General features: G+C 52.0%; 1 protein-coding gene and 2 long non-coding RNA genes across 3 annotated transcripts in view; all 3 read left to right on the forward strand.

Annotated features, from left to right (window-relative positions):
- The window catches only part of WDR27 (WD repeat domain 27), a 154,744-nt gene extending 142,459 nt beyond the window's left edge, over positions 1-12,285 (forward strand). The window contains 1 exon segment of the mRNA XM_040448666.1: positions 12,023-12,285. Within this exon segment, the coding sequence (XP_040304600.1) occupies positions 12,023-12,245 (223 nt within the window). The 3' untranslated portion in view covers positions 12,246-12,285.
- On the forward strand, positions 4,641-7,857 carry LOC121013176 (uncharacterized). Its single transcript, XR_005782545.1, has 2 exons — positions 4,641-6,833; positions 6,957-7,857. It is a non-coding gene; the product is annotated as an uncharacterized LOC121013176 (long non-coding RNA).
- Positions 12,286-13,321: 1,036 nt separating the features above from the next.
- Positions 13,322-16,398, forward strand: LOC121013174 (uncharacterized). Its single transcript, XR_005782543.1, has 2 exons — positions 13,322-13,851; positions 14,469-16,398. It is a non-coding gene; the product is annotated as an uncharacterized LOC121013174 (long non-coding RNA).
- The last annotated feature ends 3,868 nt before the right edge of the window (positions 16,399-20,266 follow it).

A 20,266-nucleotide genomic window follows, 5' to 3' on the forward strand; every position in this document is an offset into this window, starting at 1 on the left:
TTTCCTCTAAGATTGCCTTCACCTCTGAAAGCGTATGGCTCACCTGGAAGCGGGTACGGGGACTACAGGAAGGGTTTAGTCAGGGGGTGCGGCCGGCGACACGGGCGTGAAAATGCTTCATACCCGGGGTCTTCAAGTGTCACGACATTAGCCTTCCTTAGGCTTCAGGACCAGATCGCGCTGCGAAAGATGAGCACAGGGAGGGAAATCAAGGGCGGATGCAAAGTGACTCCATATCGACCGCGTGGCTTGTACGCGATGCGTCGTTTGCGCCATGAAGTGGCCGTGTTGTTGTATGTGTCACGCGTGTGCACACGTCAGTCCGTGTGCCGAAAAACGATCGTGTTGTTGTCCCCACTTGGCAGATGGTAAAACCGAGGTGCAGACAGAGCAGATGATTCAGCTGAGGTTACGTGACTAGTAACCGGTCCGCCGGCGTGGGCCTCCGCCTTGTCTGCGCTGCGATCACAGCGGGACTGTTGGTCTTCCACTTTGACTTCCTCCTGGCTTCCGAGTCTCGTTTACGAGGCTAAGGGGAAGAGGGGGCTGGAGAGCTCGCCTTTCCATTATTTGCCGGCCACCAAACAGACGAAATTCGGAAATGTCACAGGACGAGGGGGTTAGTCCTGGGTCGAGCGAGATCTACACCAGCACACTGTGCCGCGCACGTCAAGAAAGGCAGTTTGAGCCGGCCGCGCACCAGTGGTTCCCACGTTGCCGTGGGCTGACTTTGCTGCCTGGTCGCGTTCGAGGAAGTTGGGGAAGAATGGCAGTGTGGGTTATCATCTTCAAATCTTGCTTCAGGAGACACTGGAGAGTCTCATTTCTACATTCCTTCGTCTGCTGGAGGACGCTGAACAGTAGTTTCTTTGTGAAGGAATTTCAGACCTTTCCCCCCACCACAGAGATCTCCCCAAGCACACAAAAAGGTAAATCCTGGCACCTTTCACGCATAGAGACAAACAGTGGCTGTACCAGAGTCTGGCGTGGCTTTTCCACCCACAAGCACGTGTTCTCAGGGGCAGGAATCCAAGTCTGTCACGAGTAAATGATGAATTCCTCTCTTCATTCCAGTGGCACGTCTGGGTTTTGTCTCCCTTCACGACTGTTCTGTTAGGTGAAGTGTCCGTGAAGACGGACGGCCGTCTCCAGGAGTTACGAAAGTGGATTCCCCATAGTCCGTGGTTCCTCTCTTGGCGTTCCTGTGGCATCCTCGTTGCCTCCAGCGGCAGGGATGGAGACTGGGCCCCTCTCATGGGTGCGCCTCCCTCTGCTCCCCGGGGGCCGGCCAGCCTCCCACCGGGAAGCCCGGAGGAATGGGTCAGACCACAGGCGGGCTTCAGGGCTGATGTCCAGCACAGCCACGTTTGGTGGCCTCACCTTGCATTTCAACCTGGAGCTCCTCCTCTCTAAGAAGTGCTTCTTTCTCCTCTCCTTCAGCTGTACGTGGAGCTCACATGCAGAATCTGGAGTTATACGTGGCTCTTCCCATGTTCTCCCCACCGTGGAGGGGACGTATGCCGGCTTGTCCTAGAGGAGGGTGGTATTTACACTATAGAAATGATAGCGCTTCCCATGTGCCGGCAGAGTTCTAGACTCGTTCTCAGGCCCTTGAAGTGGACGCTGTGATTATCCCCATCTTAGGATGAAGACACCAAGGCACCTGAGGTTGCACGAGGTGGTGTGAGTGCAGCCTGGCCAAGCCGTTCTGAGCTCTCTGTCTTCTATTACTGATGGGGAAAGTAGGAAGGTTCCAGAGAGGCTTGAGTTTGGGGAAAAGTGGCTACTTTCAAACCTGTTGTTTAGACAACAAAATCTTGTAGGCAGAGCTGTGTGATCTGCCCCGCCTGCTGCACGCTCGGGAGGTGGTCCTCGGTGAGCAAGAAAAGGTCCCAGTGCTTGGGGAAGCGTGGAGAAAAAGGAGTCTAGACATTTGGAAACATGCCTCCGAGTGGAGGAAGTCAGGACACGTGGAGCCTGCGTGAGGTTTGAGGATGACGAGCAAACATGAAGCGATTTAGCAACATGTGTTGTTAGAGCTGGATTTCACTTAGGTGTGCACCAAGCACGAGCACCCAGGTGTGCACCAAGCACGAGCGCCCAAGTTGTGCACCAAGTACGAGCACCCAGGTGTGCACCGAGTACGAGCACCCAAGGTGTGCACCGAGCACGAGCGCCCAGGTGTGCACCGAGCACGAGCACCCAAGGTGTGCACCGAGCACGAGCACCCAGGTGTGCACCGAGCACGAGTGCCCAGGTGTGCACCGAGCACGAGCGGGAGACTGGAGTTACAACCCAGAATCTTGTCTGCTTCCTCCTGCATTATTCAGTTACAGAAACCAAATTTTTCTCACCTCTGGCCATTAATCATTTGTCAGGATTTCTCTATTGTATGAACATAAGATGTGTGGTGTTAAAAAGTAGTCTTTTATGTGTTGCGTGCAAACACCCAGAGCTTTATAAAATCTAGCTGATGACGTAGCACTCTTAGTTCTTCAGGTGAAGTATTTCTGTAGAGGCGAATCTCGCCTGAGATACAAACATGGTTACTTCTAGCTTTCACATGGCTGACGACACAAAGGCTTATTGTTTTATACCCATAGATATTTGGATGTCATTTATTTTCAACAATCTTCGGCAGCTCCTGTTATCTACTTCACTTAGTCCTATATGGTGGCATTTATTATATTTTTACATTAAGGTTTGATGATAAATCGTTTATACAGAGTAGAGTTCATCTGATGGGGTTTGAAATTAAATAAGAGGTGACAGATGGATATACGGCCATACGACCTGCACCACAGTCAAGCTGGAGATGTTTCCCCGCCTAGGTCCCTCCAGGGTCAGGACGGAGACCCTCCCCCCACCCAGGTACTGTGAGTCCCTTCGTACTCAACTTTTTCTTCCGACCCCAGCCGCTGATTTGATTTCTGTTCCTTATGTCTTTTCAGGAAGTCACACACAGTACTTTGAATAATAAATACACCACGTGTTTGGCATGTTTATCCTTTCATGCAGGGTGGTGGTCGCGAGACTTTTTATACGGCTGCATGTCTGACTGGTGTGTCCCATCGTACATTTCACACTGGTTTATACCAGTTTGGAAGGTTTGGGTTTTCCAGCTTTTGTGTGGATTATGAGTAAAGCTACAGAAACGTTCGTGAACAGTTCTTTGTGCCAACGTATGTTTTTAGTTTTCTGGATAAATAACTTACATATGGACTTTCTGGGTTGTATGTGAAGTGTATGCTTTATTTTATAAGAAACTGCCAAGATGTTTTCCACGTGGCCATCTAATTTTGCCTTCCATCAGCACTGAATGTGTAAGAATCCCCCTGGTTTCGCAGTGAGAGTAGGGTATTTTTTTGTTCTAGCACCCGCTAAACACAATGCAATGTGATTATATGCCAGATTCGGTTATAGACAAATCTGTGTGGATCCAAAATAGAACCTGGCCAACTGGATTTAACTGTGCACTTAAAAATGCATCTTGATTAAGTAGGATTTATCTCCAAATACAAGATTGGTTCGACATTGGAAAATCTAGTGACTTAATCACCACTTTGATACAGAGGAAATATTTTGTAGTCTCTCAGTAGATGCCAAAAAAGCATTTAAATTCGTTACTGTTTAGGATTAAAAGAAAGTCTACCAAAGTAGGAATAGAAAGGAGATTCTTAATCTGGTAAAGGTTATATGCTAATATTTATAGAAAATATTATACCTAGAGATTTTACATTCATTCTCTTTAAAACCAGGCATATGACAAGGAGAACTACTTTCACAACTCTTTTAACATAATATTGGATATTCTGAATGATAAAACAAAGAAAGAGAAACAAATGAGAGTAAAAAGCCTTGGAGGAGGAGAGACAAAACTCTCATTGTTTGCAGATGATTTGATTCATTTAACTGGAAAATCTAATAGAATCATTAAGCTCTTAGAACTGGTGTCATTCACCAAGGTTGCCACATGTACTATCTAGTTACAACAATCAAATTATCAGTAATAACTAACTGAAATTAAAATAAAAATAAGATTTCCTTTGTAATAACAACAAATAACACTTTAGGAGCTTAACTGAGAAAAACAATGGAGAAAACTTTAAAATGCAAGAAACTGTGTAGAAGTTCTGACTAATATTTCCATATCCTTTCATAGTTTAAGTTATAACTTAATATAAGAATGCCAGTTCTTTACTAATTTATAAATTTATTACAAATCTTTTTAAAAAAAATTTTAATGTTTATTTTTATTTTTGAGACAGAGAGAGAGCATGAGTGGGGGTGAGGCAGAGAGAGAGGGAGACACAGAATCCGAAGCAGGCTCCAGGCTCCGAGCTGTCAGCACAGAGCCCGACGCGGGGCTCGAACTCACGAACCGTGAGATCACGCCCTGAGCCGAAGTTGGACTCTCACCTGACCGAGCCACCCCGGTGGCCCCCCTTCCGCAATTTTTACATTTATTTATTTTTGACAGAGAGAGACAGAGCACAAGTGGGGGAGGGGCAGAGAGAGAGGGAGACGCAGAATCCGAAGCAGGCTCCAGGCTCCGAGCTGTCAGCACAGAGCCCGATGCGGGGCTCGAACCCACAGACCGTGAGATCATGACCTGAGCCGAAGCCGGACGCCCAACCGACTAAGCCACCTAGGTGCCCCTTTATTGCAAGTCTTAATCAAAATTCCAGCAGGATTCAATAAACTTATCCCAAAAAACATTTATTGGAGAAAAAAGATCCATAAAAGGCTAAGTCAACTTTATATTTTCTTTATCAGATAATAAGCAATATGAGACCATAGAAATAATGTATCATTGATTCAAGAGCTGAAATAAAGCCAAAAGAACATAATAGAGAATTCAGAGATAGACCCATGTATATTTGAGGACTTAATACATAGTAATATGGCACCATGAAACAATGGAGAGAAGATGGATTATTTGGTACAGTGTTTAGGGAAAATAGGTCTTTATAGTGAAAAAAAAAACTATTTTTATTTAAACGTGCATACACCTAATGATTTCAATATCCAGATGTGAAAAGTAAAACTATAACTAAATAGAGGAAACTGTAGAATAGCTTTGTGATGTATGCTTGGGAAAGATTTCACAAAACTTAAAAAACTTGGAAGTATAAAACATGAGAAAAAATTTGATGACTTCTGTTTTCCTGAAAATTAAAAATTTGTTTTTAATGAAGGACACCTGAGAAAGTTAATGGCCAATAACTGGCAGTAATATTTAAAATTGAAAAATGAGTAATACGTATAAAACGGACCTTAATTCCTGACACGCCTCAGAGTCACTGGGAGCCTGTGTTTTGGTGTCACCTTTGTGCCTCACCTGCCTTCTCTGTGGGTGGGGATGGCTGCCCGTATTTATGTAAGCCCACTCCATGTGATAGAGATTCAGGATGAGGCCACCAGTTGAGAAAGATTGTTGTGGGTACTGTCCTGAAGACTTAATATAACGTAGTTGTGGGTTTATTATTTTTTATCTTTCCTAGAACTCATTTTGTTCCCTCAATGACTATTTGACTTTTCCTTAATTCTGGATAATTCTGGCCATTATCCCTTCAAATATTTTCTCTTGTCCAGTCTCATTGTTCTTGCCTTTCAGAACTCATTTTATTTTATTTTTATTCTTATTTTCTTACTCTTATTCTTATTTTTTGAGAGAGAGGTGGGGCGGGGGGAGAGAGAACCTTAAGCAGGCTCCATACCCAGCGTGGAGCCTGATGCAGGGCTCCGTTCCATGACCCTGAGATCATGACCTGAGCCAAAATCAGGAGTCGATAAGCCACCCGGGCGTCCTTGGAACTTCTTTTAAGTGAATATTTGGACTTAGTCTGCCATCTGAAGTCTCTTCATGTTTCCCATCCTCTCAACTCTAGGAGCCGCATTCTGTGTGGTTTCTTCACACCCGTCTTCCAGTTCACAAGCCCACTGTTCAGCTGTTTCTAATCAGGTCTTAACCCACCAACCGGAAGTTTATGTTCTGTTGCCCTGCTCTTATTTCCAGCTTCACTTTGGTTGTCTTCAGTCTTCCGGTTCTTTCTTATAACAGCTTATTCTTCGATTGTGTTCCTAGCCATTTTAAACATACTGATTTGAAGACACATGTGATGGCTCTGTCGTCTGCGGTGTTGAGTACTCCTTCCTGCTGGCATTGTGTCCACTAACTCTCATTCATGGGAAAACCTCCAGAGATCCTTTAGCAGAGCTTACCTTGAGGGTCCTGCAAGGCTTTAGTGGAGGAGTGGCCTGGGGGTTCTGAGGTTTGCTCTGCTGGGGGCTCCAGGAATATTAGTAGCTGAGACCACTTTTTTTTTTTTTGGTTAGTTTCTTGATATGGATTTCCTTTTATCACGTAGCACAAGCTAAAACTGCAAACTCCCTGTTAGGCAGCCCTCTGTCATGGATTTTGGAGGTGATTTCCTCACCTCAGGCTGAGACATCTCATCTCCCTGCTGTCTGGATGCCCTTTCTTGTCCATGCTTCACTCAGGTCTAAACACGTGAATCTTCTGGCCTCGTGCGGGGTTTTTGGCCCAACTCCCTTTATCATGAGACCCCGAGTCCTCACCTTCTGTGTCCATATGGTGATTAAAGCCTGAGATCCCCCTCTAGCACACACACACTTTGCTGTAACAGAGACCGATTTCCTTGGGCAGAAAGTGATGTCATAAACTTGTCCCTCTGGCTGTCATTTCCTTTTCCAGGCTTGTCGCTATTTTCCTGCAGCTCAGCCAAGAGCCAATTCTCAGGCTCTCCAAGCCTCAGAATGCTGGTCCCTTCAGTAGTCACCACCCTCGACTTTGCAAGAGCTACGGTGAGGTCAGTGCCCCTGCAGCAGTGGGATGCATGCATTCACTCTCATGGGACGTCCCGATTTTATTGAAGGAAAGGACTCGTCCCTGTCCCTCATAGTTTATCTTTCTGTCTCACTGCCTTTCTCAGACTTTCCACCCACGTGGTTGTCACGGGAGCAGCAAAGACTCAACACCTGACCCTGCGTAGGCCACATTTTGAAGCTGGAACTCAGAGAAAGAAGTGGCCGAAGCTGAGGGCCAGTAGCATAAGTGAGATAAGACTTCTGTTGCCATCTGTCCACAGCTGTGGCTTTTCCTGACTCCAAAATCCATTTTTGTTGTTAAGCACCTTTAGACATTCCAATAACCGTATAATAAAATGCCTTTCTACTCAACTCGTCCAAGCTGGCTTTCTGTCCCTCACCACGAAGAAAGTGAGTCACACGGCTCTCCGGGCAGAGCAGTGGGGAGAATCTCCCTGTCCCCCTTCTCGGTTCAGCATGGCCACGTGGCTCCAGAGGGACTCGTCTCGCATCCCGTGTGTTTAGACAAACCTCTCTCACTCGCGTGCCATCTCCCTGCCGTAGTGCTTCCCGTGCAGCCCCAGCCCCACAGGGCACCCAGACCACAGGGACCCACTGATGGAGACAGCCGGGGACACACTGCTTGTGTTCCGTTTACACGGACAAAGGCCTGACCTTCAGAGTGGAATTCCTCGCCAAATTCAAACGAAACTCACAGGACTCAGAGCTACTGTGTTTATCCCCCCGGACACTGTTGCTTTTCGTAATGGTTCAAAAGTTTGGATATAGAAGTGACTCGGCCATCTGAAAGTTATTTTTCTGTTGTTTGAAGATCTGTTCTAAGAAAGGGTTATTAATGTTGTAAGATGTCATTAGTATGAGATTTGTAGCAGTGTTTTGCAGACTGAGGTATTTAGAACAGATAAACCTCATTTTTTTGTTTTTGGTCCCAGATGTGTGTGGTTCATCATCATCTCTGATACGGTTCAAGGAAAGAGAAATTTTAAAATAAATTTAACACACGTCCGTGAGTGTAAGATTATTTGGGGACTTGTGAGTAAGTGAAGTTTTGCTCCAGTGTGAAATCTGACTTTATTTTAACCGTTTCTTTGAAATGAGAGCTAAGTTCTCCTTCCAAAACAATAAACATTCTCAGGCCACAGTCTGAACTGTAAGCATCAGTCTGTTTCTCTTGGGTTATGTAAGTTGTATACTCGGTCTGAAAACTGCAGAGTTTTGTATCTGTCCTTTCTCTGTCTGGTCCTGCACCGACGCCAACGTGGTGACCTCGAGTGCGCCCAGGCGCCTGGTTCTGGTAGGTGCTCTACATGCAAGAACCGATACGGCCCTTCTGACGCCTGGGTCTGTCGTGTCACCTGGCGTTCATCCCAAACAGAGGTCGAGAGAGGGCGCTTGCCCCATACTGGATGACAAATGTATGGCAGGACCAAGGTCCGACTTCATAGCACGCATACGTCCCGGAAACTCCGGAGAGGATTTAACGTTTTAACCAAGTAATGAAAGTCTGGACGCCTCCGCACCACCTCCGATGGCCCCACCAGTGTCCTATCGGGCAGGATATCTCGACTGATTCCAGTCTTCTAATCGGTGTCAGTGGAGACCTCCACCACACGGGGCACTGCCTGTGGGCTGCAAGCGCCCAGAAATCATGCTTATCGTTATTTCTGCGTTTCTGACGTTTGATTCACTTAATCATTCATGGAAGCGAACGTCGGTCAGTGTCAACGAAGAGAAAACGTCCTCCCAGGGAGCTGTTGCCAGGCTGATGGCTCATCGCCTAGGAGATTACCGGGACGTCTTGAACCCAACAGTTCTAAGAAGAAAACTGATGGTTTTAGTGAAGCTGAGGTGATCTGGGGATGCGTTTCCTGAGGGGGATGGGGTGCCGACCTTCGGGGTGCCTGCAGGCGCATCACAGTGTGTGCGAGCCAAGCCCTCGGGTCGTGAAGGGGGTGGAGGAGACACAGGACCGGAGCCAGAGTGGGTCACGGAGACCACCGAGCAGACATGGTGTCTGTGACGGGCGTCAGTCTCGGCAGACGCACTCAGATGTGTGTCTGTGCCCTGCGCCCCTGCTTGTGGACGGAGCAAGTGTGACTCCCCACTATCCCAAACCCTCACCGGGGTTCTTGTCCCCCTCCACTCCCCAGAGGTAGAAGGCCAAGCCCCAGTGCGTCTTGTTGGGAGGGGGGGACTGTCCTGAGGTGCGTCATGTTGTGGGGGGGAGACTGTCGTGAGGTGCGTCGTGTTGGAGGGGGAGACTGTCGTGAGGTGCGTCATGTTAGGAGGGGGGGACTGTCCTGAGGTGTGTCGTGTTGTGGGGGGAGACTGTCGTGAGGTGGAGCCCTCAGGAACCGGCTCAGTGCCCCCCCAACAGCCCCAGAGTGGGCCGTGGCCCCTTCCCCCAGGTGAGGGCCGCACCGGAAGTCTGCAACCTGGAGCCCCTAGGGCCCGCCGTGCCTGCTGACCTGGGTCTCCTGGGCTCCTGACCGTGGTCGTTTGTCCCCTGGCCCGAGCTAAGACAGGCTCCCGGGTGTCGGGGCGTTTCTGGAGCACACCCGATGAGCCAGAAGACAGGCCCTCGTCGGTGGCCCCCCCGGGCCGTGTCTGCGCAGACCTCGGTGGGCTGGGCCTGCTGTGCAGTGTCTCGGGCCCAGGGCCAGGGCCCGGGGCGGCGGGAGCTCCACGGCCCATCTGCCCCCCGCGCCGCACGGGGTCTGCTGCCTCGTGGCTTGTGCTCCGGGCGGGGCCCCCGTGGCCGTCTGGGTGCCTGGCACCTGCTTCTGCAGGGAAGGATTCTGGGCGAAGGTGGGTTCCTGGACCTCTGTGAGGACCCGTGGAGTTGGAGGGCTTGCACCTGTTCCCCTCTCTTCCTCCCAGCCCGGGAGTTTCTAGATCTGCGGGGACAGAAGCAGCAAAGTCTCCTCTTGACTCTATTAATGGATGTTTTACCTATTCTGAGGCAGAGGCTTTTAAAAACGAAAGGTCACAAAAGTACACGCTGCTCCCCTGCACATCATCTTGTTCTTGGCGCGGCCGGTGGGCTCAGCCCGGCTGCGGCCCGACCGAGGGCGCTGTCCCAAAATATCGGCAAAGATACCGAAAGTACAGTGGTTCAAGTATCCAAGTTGTGTCGAATTCCCGTACCGTAACAGCAGTAACAACCCAGCGTGGGAAGGTAGGAAAGATCAGTTGTGGAAGGCTCTGGGAGCACGCCCGAGAGACGGGGAAGGAGAGAGACAGGCTGGAGGATGTTTCCACGCCCCCAGAGAGGCACAGATCCGCACCCGAGACCGAAGCGCCCGACCCCGCGGATGTGGTTTAGATTCTGGACCGTAACACCGAAGGGGTCGCGCAGCGACTTGGTGGGGCTGAATTGGCAGATGTTTGCAAGGTGGGCTCGGGGCCGAGTCCACGCGGCTCTGGGAGGAGCCCAGGACCTCAGCTAGTGTGGTGGCTGGCGGGGCGCGGCGGGAAGGCGGCGCTGAGGTACCGCGGGGCGAGGGCTCTGGTGCCGGTTGTGTTGTTTGAAGGAAGAGAAGATTCGTAGGTGGGGGTTGCGTGCCTTCTCTGGGCAAGAGCGTGAGTTGATTGGAGTTGAAGTCCCACCGGATGGCCACGCGGCGATTTGTGCAATGCGTCGAAATGCAGAATTTCCGCGTGGCCGCTTACAAAAATCACACGGCACACCTGCGTTGGGTCCGTGTGGAAATGACAGGTGAGGTCGTGGTGCACCTGGCCGGGTCCTGCTGTTTAAATGACCCTGCATGGAGCCGTTCACGAGCCAAGAAGCCTATGTGTCGGCCGCTCTGGGTCCTGCCTCTGGAGCCCGGTTCTAAGGACAGTCTTCAAACCGTGGGTTTGTAACCACTTCCTTGGCCTTAGAATGAAAGTCTCCGTTTTTATTTGTTTGTTAATCAGCCCCCACCCCGTTGTGTATCTCTAATGATAAAATCCACTGCCGTTTGGCGGGAAAGAGACCACTGGGGGTCTGTGAGGTAAGCCGAGCCAGTGCTGGTGGACCCAGGACGCTAAGAGCCACCGGGAGCTTGCAGGGGTGACCGTTGGCTGTGGACAGCCACGGGCACCCCACGTAGCCCCTCACGGCCCAGAATGAAGAGCGGGACTTGGGGCAACAGACCCAGCTCCGTGCCTTAGACCAGACTCTGTAGTGAGCCAAGTTCAGACTTCGCCAGAACCCCAGGGAAGATGAGGTCCGTGGCCGGGGGGGCCCGAGCCCCACGTGGGAGCTGCCGTGTGCTCACCACCTGGTCTCAGGCCACTCACGGGGTCGGTGCCCGGCACCCATTTCCCCACTCGAGCCCAGAGGCAGGCGGAGGTGGACGGAGAGTGGCCACGGGGGGCGGAGTGTCTGTATCGCTGAGAGCAGAGTGGGAAGGCGCGGCTTGTGTCTGTGCCGTGGACGGCAGGGCCACCCCCCTCGCCCGGGCACACGGTCGGGCCCTGACCCCCAGTGTGGCTCCAGTTGCAGGGAGGGCTCTCAGGAGGCAAAGCTGGGGCGGCCTAGGGGCGGGTTCCTCGTCCGACAGGACCGGCGGCCTGACACGGAGGGAGAGGAACCAGCACCTGCAAGGAGGAAAGGCCGTGTGAGGACGGGGGGAGGGTGGCCGCCCACAGCCGGGCGAGGGGCTCCCGCTCACACCGGGTCGCACGCCTTCCGGCCTCCGGGGTTGTGAGCCAACAGGCGTCTGCGGAGTCGTGTCCCGACGGCAGGAGACCTGGCGGGAGGGCACTGCCTGGATTTGCTCCCCAGGACGCGGACCCCACCTCACTGCATTAACGGGGCAGAAGGAGGGCATCTGCCCCTCCCCCCGCCACCGAGCCAGCCGCCCTCCGCCCCCACCTGGGCTGTGGCTCGCCGCCCGGCCCGCGGGAGTGGCCAAGAGCTGGCGGGCACGTCTGGAGGCCGCCCTGTCCTCTCCCGATGCTCCTCTCGAGCATCAGAGCAGCAGTGACATGCGGTTCGCACCCGTCGAGTAGAATACAGCACCAGCTGCACGTGGAGATTTTACTGGTTTTGACGCACTTGGTCCTGTGGTCTAGAAAATGGAAAATGAGGCAAACGCCTCCAGAAAGTGCCCTTGCTTCCTACCTTACAGGACCCTCAGCTAATGAAAGTGACTGAACCACATTTCGTCTTCAATTGCAGCTTGCCACCACCACCCTGGACGGCAAACTGCAGCTGTTTGTGGCCGAATAACTCACCGCGGGCCGGTGCGCCGCGGGCGCGAGGGGGACGTGGCCAAGGCTGCTGGATCCCGAGCCGCTGCCGCCCTGCGTCCCTCATGCTGGCAAGGTCTCCCGCCCCGCGGGACGGTCCCCCTTCCCGGAGACGGAGTTGGCCTCCAGCACTCGTGCGCAGAACGTGGTGAAGTTACAACAGAACGTTCTTCGATAAAAAGTAACCCAGTGTTTGTGTCCTCCCGGACTTTGTGGGGTGGGGGCGGGGGGTCCACGCTGGCACGGTGGGCTCACAGCCTCCTGACGGCCTGCCCTGCTGCTGCCTGGGGAACGGGGCCTCTGCACACAGCCTGGCTTCTTGGCCCTTCCTCCCAGTTGAGCCAGGGCCCCGTTGGCATACGAGGACCTGCCCAAGACCTTGCCTTCAGTTCCGTCGGATGAATTCCCAGAGGTGCGCTTGCTGGGTAACATGGCAGTGCTGTTGTCGATGTTTGAGGAAGCTCCACACTGAGGAAACCACAGCACCCGTGCCGTTGACCGTCCCTCCAGCGGGCACAGGAGCGTCTGCTTGTCGTTAACACCCCACTGCTTTGTATAACTTTCGTAGCAACCATTATTTGTCTTACGTATTGTTTGCATTTTTATATGAATTTTCTCCAAATTAAGTCCTGATTCCAGTTTTCTATGACTTGGAGAAAAAGAAACTTAAAATTATTGGATGTCAGTAATAAGAGCCAAACAATATTTTAGAGAAAAACTAATATGTTAAAAAAAACCCAAACATTACCAAGCTTTACTAGGGAAAATGCAGGACAGAATCAGCTTGTAAAAGCCATTGCTGAGGTGAGAGCCGTCCCGAGTGGCTGGCCCGGTGGCCGCCAGAGGCAGGGACGAGAGGGAGAGTGGACAACAGAGCGGGCGCCGCCTCCGCCCCGGCCCGGCCTGCGATGGGCGGCGGGTGTTGGTGCCATGGGAGCTGACTTGCTGAAGGGATGTGTTGTGTTGTGTTCTTTATCGGCATTAATAGCAGTTGTGTCTTCTCAAGCAGCAAGCAGGTGCACTAACGTGAGATTGTTTGGTCCTTCCTCCTCCATCGGGGAGCACTGGTAAAATAACATAGTATGTAGAGCTTCTCACTGAGGGGCGCCTGGGGGGCTCAGTCAGGTGAGCGTCCCACTTCGGCTCAGGTCGTGACCTCACGTTCGTGGATTCAAGCCCCACGTTGGGCTCTGTGCTGATAGTTTGGAGCCTGGAGCCCGCTTCGGATTCTGAGTCGCCCTCTCTCTCTACCCCTCCCCCACTCGCGCTCTGTCTCTCGCCTTCAAAAATAAACATTAAAAAATTTTTAAAAATAAATAAAATAACTCACTTTTAACTTGATTTCACTTCATTACCCAATTTTTATGAGAACGCTGAGTTTGGTAGGAATTGTCACTAGATTCGTTTTCTTAACATTGGACAAAAGCTACATCAGAAGGAGGTAGTCATGGAATTTCATCTTGGAAAACCCATTTGAAGGCATTCTGTTCACACACAAAGTTCATAGACTGAATTAGGCCAACGGAAACTGGCCAACCCCAGGGCGTGTGGGAGAACAGTGTCGCCGACTCTCTGAGGTGTCGCCAGGACAGAGGTTCTGACGGTTTTACACCTGAGCCCACAGGTGGACGCAGGTGATGGAGGGCGTCCTTGCCGGGAGAAAGGGGGCCCCATGATGCTTCTGAGGACACCTGGCTGGGAGAAAGGGCCAGGGCGGAGGCGGAGGTGGGGTCCGGAAGCATTTTATAGTTTGTGAAGGTAGGTTAACCTGTCCATCTCCCCCGATGCTGCCGGGCTGTTCGAGGTGGCACCCATCATTTTACAGGGAAGGAAGACTGAGACCCTCAGCACGGCTGCTGGGGTAGCCCGTTGGGTGTGCCGTCTGTGGGGGGTGCAGGAGTGAGCGGAGGCAGAGTGGCGGTGGGTGGGAGCTGGTGGGCCAGCTCGGGGGGCAGGGGAGGGGCGCCGGCCTCTGGGGGGGGGCGGTGTCCTGACCTCCGATGGGAAAGTGTCCCGCCTGCTCTGGTTTCAGTAAGTAGGCCGCCGTGAAGATTCCCTTGTGGGATTTGGATGACACAGTGATTCCTATTATGTGGTGTGTGTCATGGGGTTTACACGCTCTTGGCACACCCATGTTTTTGTAGACAAGAAAGCAGGAATGTGATCGCGGGCTGCCCAAGCTGGGTGCGGAGGGGTGGTCTAAACAAATTCTGGAATAAACAGATTCTGCTCATTTTTGACATTCTCTGAGGTGTTCTTTTCAGATGGGGACTTTGCTTTTCATTAGCTGAAGCAGCACTGACTTCGTGTTTCAGACCTTGGGGGAAGGCGCCGGGTGCTTTGCAGTAAAGGTGCTGTTACTTGTGTTTTATCAGCTTCTCCATCTGATTGCCAATCATTTGCAAAATCTGGGATTGGACCTGGAGACCCATCAGCCTGGAAGAAGGGCTCCAAGCGGGGAATGGACGACTCAGCGTTTGGAAGGATGTCTTTTCCAGGTACCTAGCAGCTCCCTGGTGTTGACCTTATTAGGTTAAGCTGTGTAAAATTACCAGCACGCAGCTGGTTTTGATCTGTGAGAAGGGCAACTTCATATGATCCAGCCAAATATGTGTTTCAAAGGAAGGATTGAACACACACGCCAACCCTGCCTCCCGCCCCCTTCCTCCCTGCCTTCTTCCTGTCTTCTTTCTGACAACAGTTTGGTTAGTGCTGACTTTGTTTCAGGCCCTAATTCAAAATGACCTGTCAACTTGTTTCTTCCCTATGTTCCCAGCCCAGCGTAATTTTGGCTGCTGTTAGTAGCTTCACGGGGACTTCTGAGCACCTGGGGCCGCTGACCCAGGGCGTCTGGGGTCCGGGTTTGTTGGGTGAGTGAAACTCACACTCCCTGGGTGAGTGACTGACTGCTCTGCCACCGGGCCCTGGGTGTGGCCCTCGGGCCAGGAGAACCTCTCCTGCTCGCTGGGAGCCTGTTGGCGTCACATGCACACTTCACCTGAGGGTTTCAACAGAGGATTAATTGATGGAGCTTAGGCATAGGATAGGAGGACCAAGGTCCCAGAGGAACAAGAATTGAATGGAAGTAAAGCAAGCAACACCAGAGAGAAGTAATGAGTTTGAGTAGGAACCAAGGTGGCTGTGCAACTGTGAGGTTGACGGTGAGAAAATCGAGGCCACAGAGGGAAGGTGGCCCTCACAGGCTTCCCAAGGAAGAAGGGGACAGGCAGGGCAGGGTGGTGGGATGGCGGCATGCCCTGGCATGGGCGGACGTGAGGGTGGGCCCTCCACAGGGCATGTGCCCGGGAGTCAGGGCAGGGAGCCCGGTGCCCATGGACCTAGGTGCACAGCATGCGGGACCCTTCTGTCCAGATCAGCATCAGTGCAGGCTATGGGGTTCTGCAGGAAGACATTTCATTCCACTGTTGGCACTGACATTGACATCGTCACAGGAGGAAACAGCTCTTCTGTTCACTTTCTGGTCGGGTGTGGTGGGTGGAGTCCATGCTGACCCACGTGGAATCCGGGAGCCTGCCGGCTTCGTGGCTCTGGCACGTCCGCCGCTGACACCCTTGATGTCAACACGCGGCTCTCTACCTGCAGACGTTAAGGGCCGTTGTCACCTGTCATTTGAATAGCAGTGGCACCTGCTTACAGGCAGAAGCTCCGAGTTGAATCGTGGGTATGAAGATTACAGTGACGCGGCTGGATGAGGAGGGGAGGATGCAAATTGTCTTTTCCTTCTGCAATGCAAGATTCCGCCAAGACAGTCTCCACGTTTAAGCCTCGGCCCTCCTGGGCAGTAATGCCGCCCTTATCTGACACCTTGCTTGTCCGTGGCCTCTGCTGTTCAGCCCTTGTTGCCATGTGTTCTCGAGTGGGCCTCTCGGTGCCCTCCTGAAAACGCCTCCTTTGACCCAGACCTCAAGGCACCTTCTGGTCCTGCATCCTGTTCCCGTCCCCCACAGCAGCCTTTCCATATGTGACCCTCTTCACAGAATGCCCAGCAGCCGCCTGTCCCCCAGAAAGCACCGTGTGTCCATGGCTCAAGTATTTACCAGGCATCAAGAAAACAGTAAACTTTCCTCCAAAACCCTGAAACTTTGCTTTCAGACCTGCGCCGGAAGTGCCCTGGCACGCCGAGTCACATTCCAGTGGTAGCGGATCAGCCCGGGGTGGCTCAGATGCATTACAAGTAGATGAGAAAATATGAAAACAAAAGGCTTCCTAAGTGAAACCATACTGGTTTTTCTTCCACTGTGAAATAAATAAAATAATGTTTTTCTTTCATAGATATGGAATGAATCCATGCTGTTTGCTGTGGTTGTTTTTTTTTAAATTTTTTAAATGTTTATTTTTGAGAGAGAGACACACACGAGCATGAGCATGAGAGAGACAGAGAGAGAGAGAGGAAGGGAGGGAGGGAGGGAGGGAGGGAGACACGGAATCTAAAGCAGGCTTCAGACTCCGAGCTGTCAGCACAGAGCCTGATGCAGGGCTTGAACCCACAAACTGTGAGATCATGACCTGAGCCAAAGTCAGATGCCCAAATGACTGCGTCACCCAGAGACAGCATTAGGAAAGTTAGCAAGCCCCAGGACAGTAGGAACACTGATAATACAACCTGTTCACTATGTCAGGCAGAGGCTTGTGTCTACATAACACCAGAATCACTATAGTTGGTAATAAAAAGACAAACAACCAAAAATGGGCAAGACTCATGAACAGGCACTTTGTGAAAGAAGATGCATGATGGCAATTTGAAAGGAAACTCGCTCAACAGCATTCATCCCTGGGGAGACTCAAAGTAGACTAACAGTGGGGCCCTTCTGCACACTGACGAGACTGCCAGAGACTTGAAGGGACTGACTGGGTGTTGGCAGGGGCTCTATTCCCCTGGAGTGTGCAGGTTCTGCCAATGGAACACCAGATGGTTCAGTTTGGAAACATGTTTGGCAGTTTCTCAAAAAGCTGTACATACATACATCGACCCTGGGTCTCAAATTCCACTGCAAGATGGAGGTGGAGTTGTGTGAGAATGTGTTAGAATGTTCACAGAGGCTTTATTCTTGGTGCTCAGACCCAAACTAGCCCAAAGCCCCCCATCATGGGAGCGGACAGACTGGTACATGCACGCAGCAGACTTCTGATAAATGCAGGGGCAGGATGGGTCTCAAGCAGTGATGCAGAGTAAAGGAAGCCACATAGAATACAATGCACAGCCTCTGACTCAGGTTATAGGATGTTCTGGAACAACTGAACCCTACGGCAGTAAAGATCAGATAGTGGTAGGGGCCAGTCTGGACAGCATCACAGGCCGGTTTCTGGGGAGATGGGCAAGTCTGTCATCACATGTGGGTTTCCTGAGTGTATGTGTTTGCAAACTAAACACGTGGTATGTAAAGGACACCTCAAGAAAACATTCTTTAAAATACACAGAGAAGGTTGTATGCATATTTCCAGTAATGGTTGGGTGATGGCATGTGACAGAGCAATGTTTTAGCTGTAGAGCTGGGGATCTAAAGTCCACACTACTTTGTTCCAGCACCTCTTCAACCACGTGTGCCCAGCACCTGCTGTGTTCCAGTCCCGCTCTGGGCCCATGGGAAACAGATGGCCTTCCTGTAAGCAATGGTGGGCTTTCTTCCCCAGGCTAGCCTCCCTCTGCTAGGCTCATTCATACAGAGCAACTTCTATGGCTTTGTCCCTATGGGGTCTTTGTAATGATTTTTTTTTTAAGTTTAGAGAGACAGTGAGAGAGCACACGAGCACGAGCTGGGGCGAGGAGCAGAGAGAGAGAATCCCAAGCAGGTTCTGCACTGTCAGTACAGAGCCCGACTTGGAGCTTGATCCAAAGACCCTGGGATCATGACCTGAGCCCAAATCAAGACTGAACCACCCAGGTGCCCTTATAATGATGTTTTAATTACATGAAGGCCCACCACTCAAACTCCAGAAAGGGTCAGAGGCCAAGGCTTTAATTCCACCAGGTATACATGGAAAATAATATATCTTGATGAGTGAGAATTCTGGACAAGAGGTAAGAGAAGTAAATGCAATAAAACATTTATGCAAAGGGGAAATTTTAAATATTGAGTGATGAGAGAGCATAGGGCAAGCTGACAGGCCTCAAACACCGCTCCCCCCCCCAACCCCAGGTAGGATATTTATGACACCCCTCAGGCCCTCCCGGCTGCCCAAGAACAAAGGAAAGGGGAAAAACAAATGGTTAACTGATAAAGATCACAGTCCTGCGGGACCTGAGTCTCCCATCAGTTCACAAATATCTTAGTAAATTACAAGAAAAAGGCAATCTTATCAATAGTCTAACCTCCAGAAGCCTATAGACCCAGTTTCCTGGAGCCCCAACATCACCCTTCCCCCCTCAGTGAGAAGGGGCACAAAGGCAGAAGGAAATGGCAGAACTGCTTCCTTCTAACCACAGCCCACTGACACATACTTGAGGCCCGCAGACAGTAACATTCCTCCAGGAACTCCCCGTGTCTTCGCTAATGCGTCACTAGGGGGTAACACGACCGTAGTTGGACAATAGCCAGGCCTCCAGCATCCTGTGTCTTCTTCAGCATGAAAATCCCACTGGAAACTTCCCCTTGGATTTACCTCCCCCCAAGTCCATAAGCAGTCTCTCCTCGTGGTCCCTGGGCAGCTCTTCCTGCCCACGGGTCCTGTCCCCGTGCTTTGATAAAATCACCTTTTTGTACCAAAGGTGTCTTCAAGCATTCTTTCTTGGCTGTGGGCTCCAGACCCCCCTCACCACCCCAAGACTTCATCCCTGAGCACTTCTCCATCCCGTGTTCGAACACCGTTTCTGCTTCTAAGTGACGGTGCTGCCTTCCCTTCCTTCTTCCCGTTCCCAGACACTACTGCAGACACGGCACACGGGCTCTCGTCCTTGAGCTTAGTGTGTTCACAAAGCCGTGCTGCACAGACACGTGCACACGTCTCCCCTCCGCCCCAGGAGGCCTGTCGGGTGGAATGTGTGCCTTTCTGCCGCCTTGTTCTCGGAGACCCTGCTCTTCTGCCCGCACGTGAAACCTTACTTCCCTCCCCGTGCTGTCCTGCCGTGCGACGTCTTCGGCCCTGACACTGAGGGGCTGGTCGAGTGCCGTCCCGGCACGAGGCAGTGGGCACGAGGCAGTGGGGCCGTCTTGCACCCACGGGCGGCGCCACAGCATCGCGGTGCGTGTGTGGAGTCAGGTGGCTCGGAGGCCCTCGGCTCCCATCTCGCCTGCCTGCTCATCTTCTCCTTCATGCAACGTCCTACCTGCTGCACGTGTCAGGGAAAAAACCATCATTGCTGCGTATTTTTCCTTTGCAACCGATTCAAATGCTGTGAGGTTTCTCAGGATTTTCCTGGGGTTTGAGCCAAATCCTTGTATCTATTTTCCCTCATCTGTGCAGAACAGTGAAGCTGGACGCCTAACCTGTGTCACGTAGCCTATGTTGCACAGGACACGCCTCGCCCGGACCGCGTGAAACCAGAGCGTGAGGGAAGCCGTGTCGGCCTCCAAAACGGTTCGAGCTGCAGGCAAATTATGTGACTGTCCCAGAACATACTGCTTATGTTTTAATTCTCATCATCTCAAGCTGGTGATAGTTTCCGTGTTGGTTGTGAACCATAAGGAAACAGAAGAGGTAAAGAAATCTTGGAAAAGAGGTGTGCACTCGCTGGGATTTTTCTGCAAAACAAACTGCCCACACCTGCTGGCTTCAGGCTCACGGGCAGGGCAGAGCCTGTGACCCTCATCGTGGACGTGCGGCCCCCGGCGTCAGCATTTCCCGAGGCGGAGGGTGAACGTGCACGTGGCCAGGGGCACTCTGTAAACCACCTCCACCTCTGCCACCACCGAGTCTGTTCGTGTTCCAAAGTAAACCCATGACCACACTCAGATCACGAACAGGGTGGAGTGGGGTGGTCGCCTCTTCCAGGGGGCAGCAGAGTCGCGTGGCAGAGGGCCCGGGATCCGTTAGAGCCCGGGAGCGTGGCACGGGAGCCGGGGCACATCCCCGCGTCCTAGAGCGCTGTCTCGGGCTGCGCGGCTCCAGCGCCTTCCTCGTCCGCCACCCACTTCCGAGCCTGGTTCCGGGCCTGGTGGCGAGCCTTCCCTTCGGCGCCTGCTCCGCCCCGGGTCGCTGGGGGCCGCATCCCAGA

Source organism: Herpailurus yagouaroundi, unplaced genomic scaffold, assembly GCF_014898765.1.
Source record: "Herpailurus yagouaroundi ecotype Mexico unplaced genomic scaffold, PumYag 198, whole genome shotgun sequence".
Lineage (NCBI taxonomy): Eukaryota > Metazoa > Chordata > Mammalia > Carnivora > Felidae > Herpailurus > Herpailurus yagouaroundi.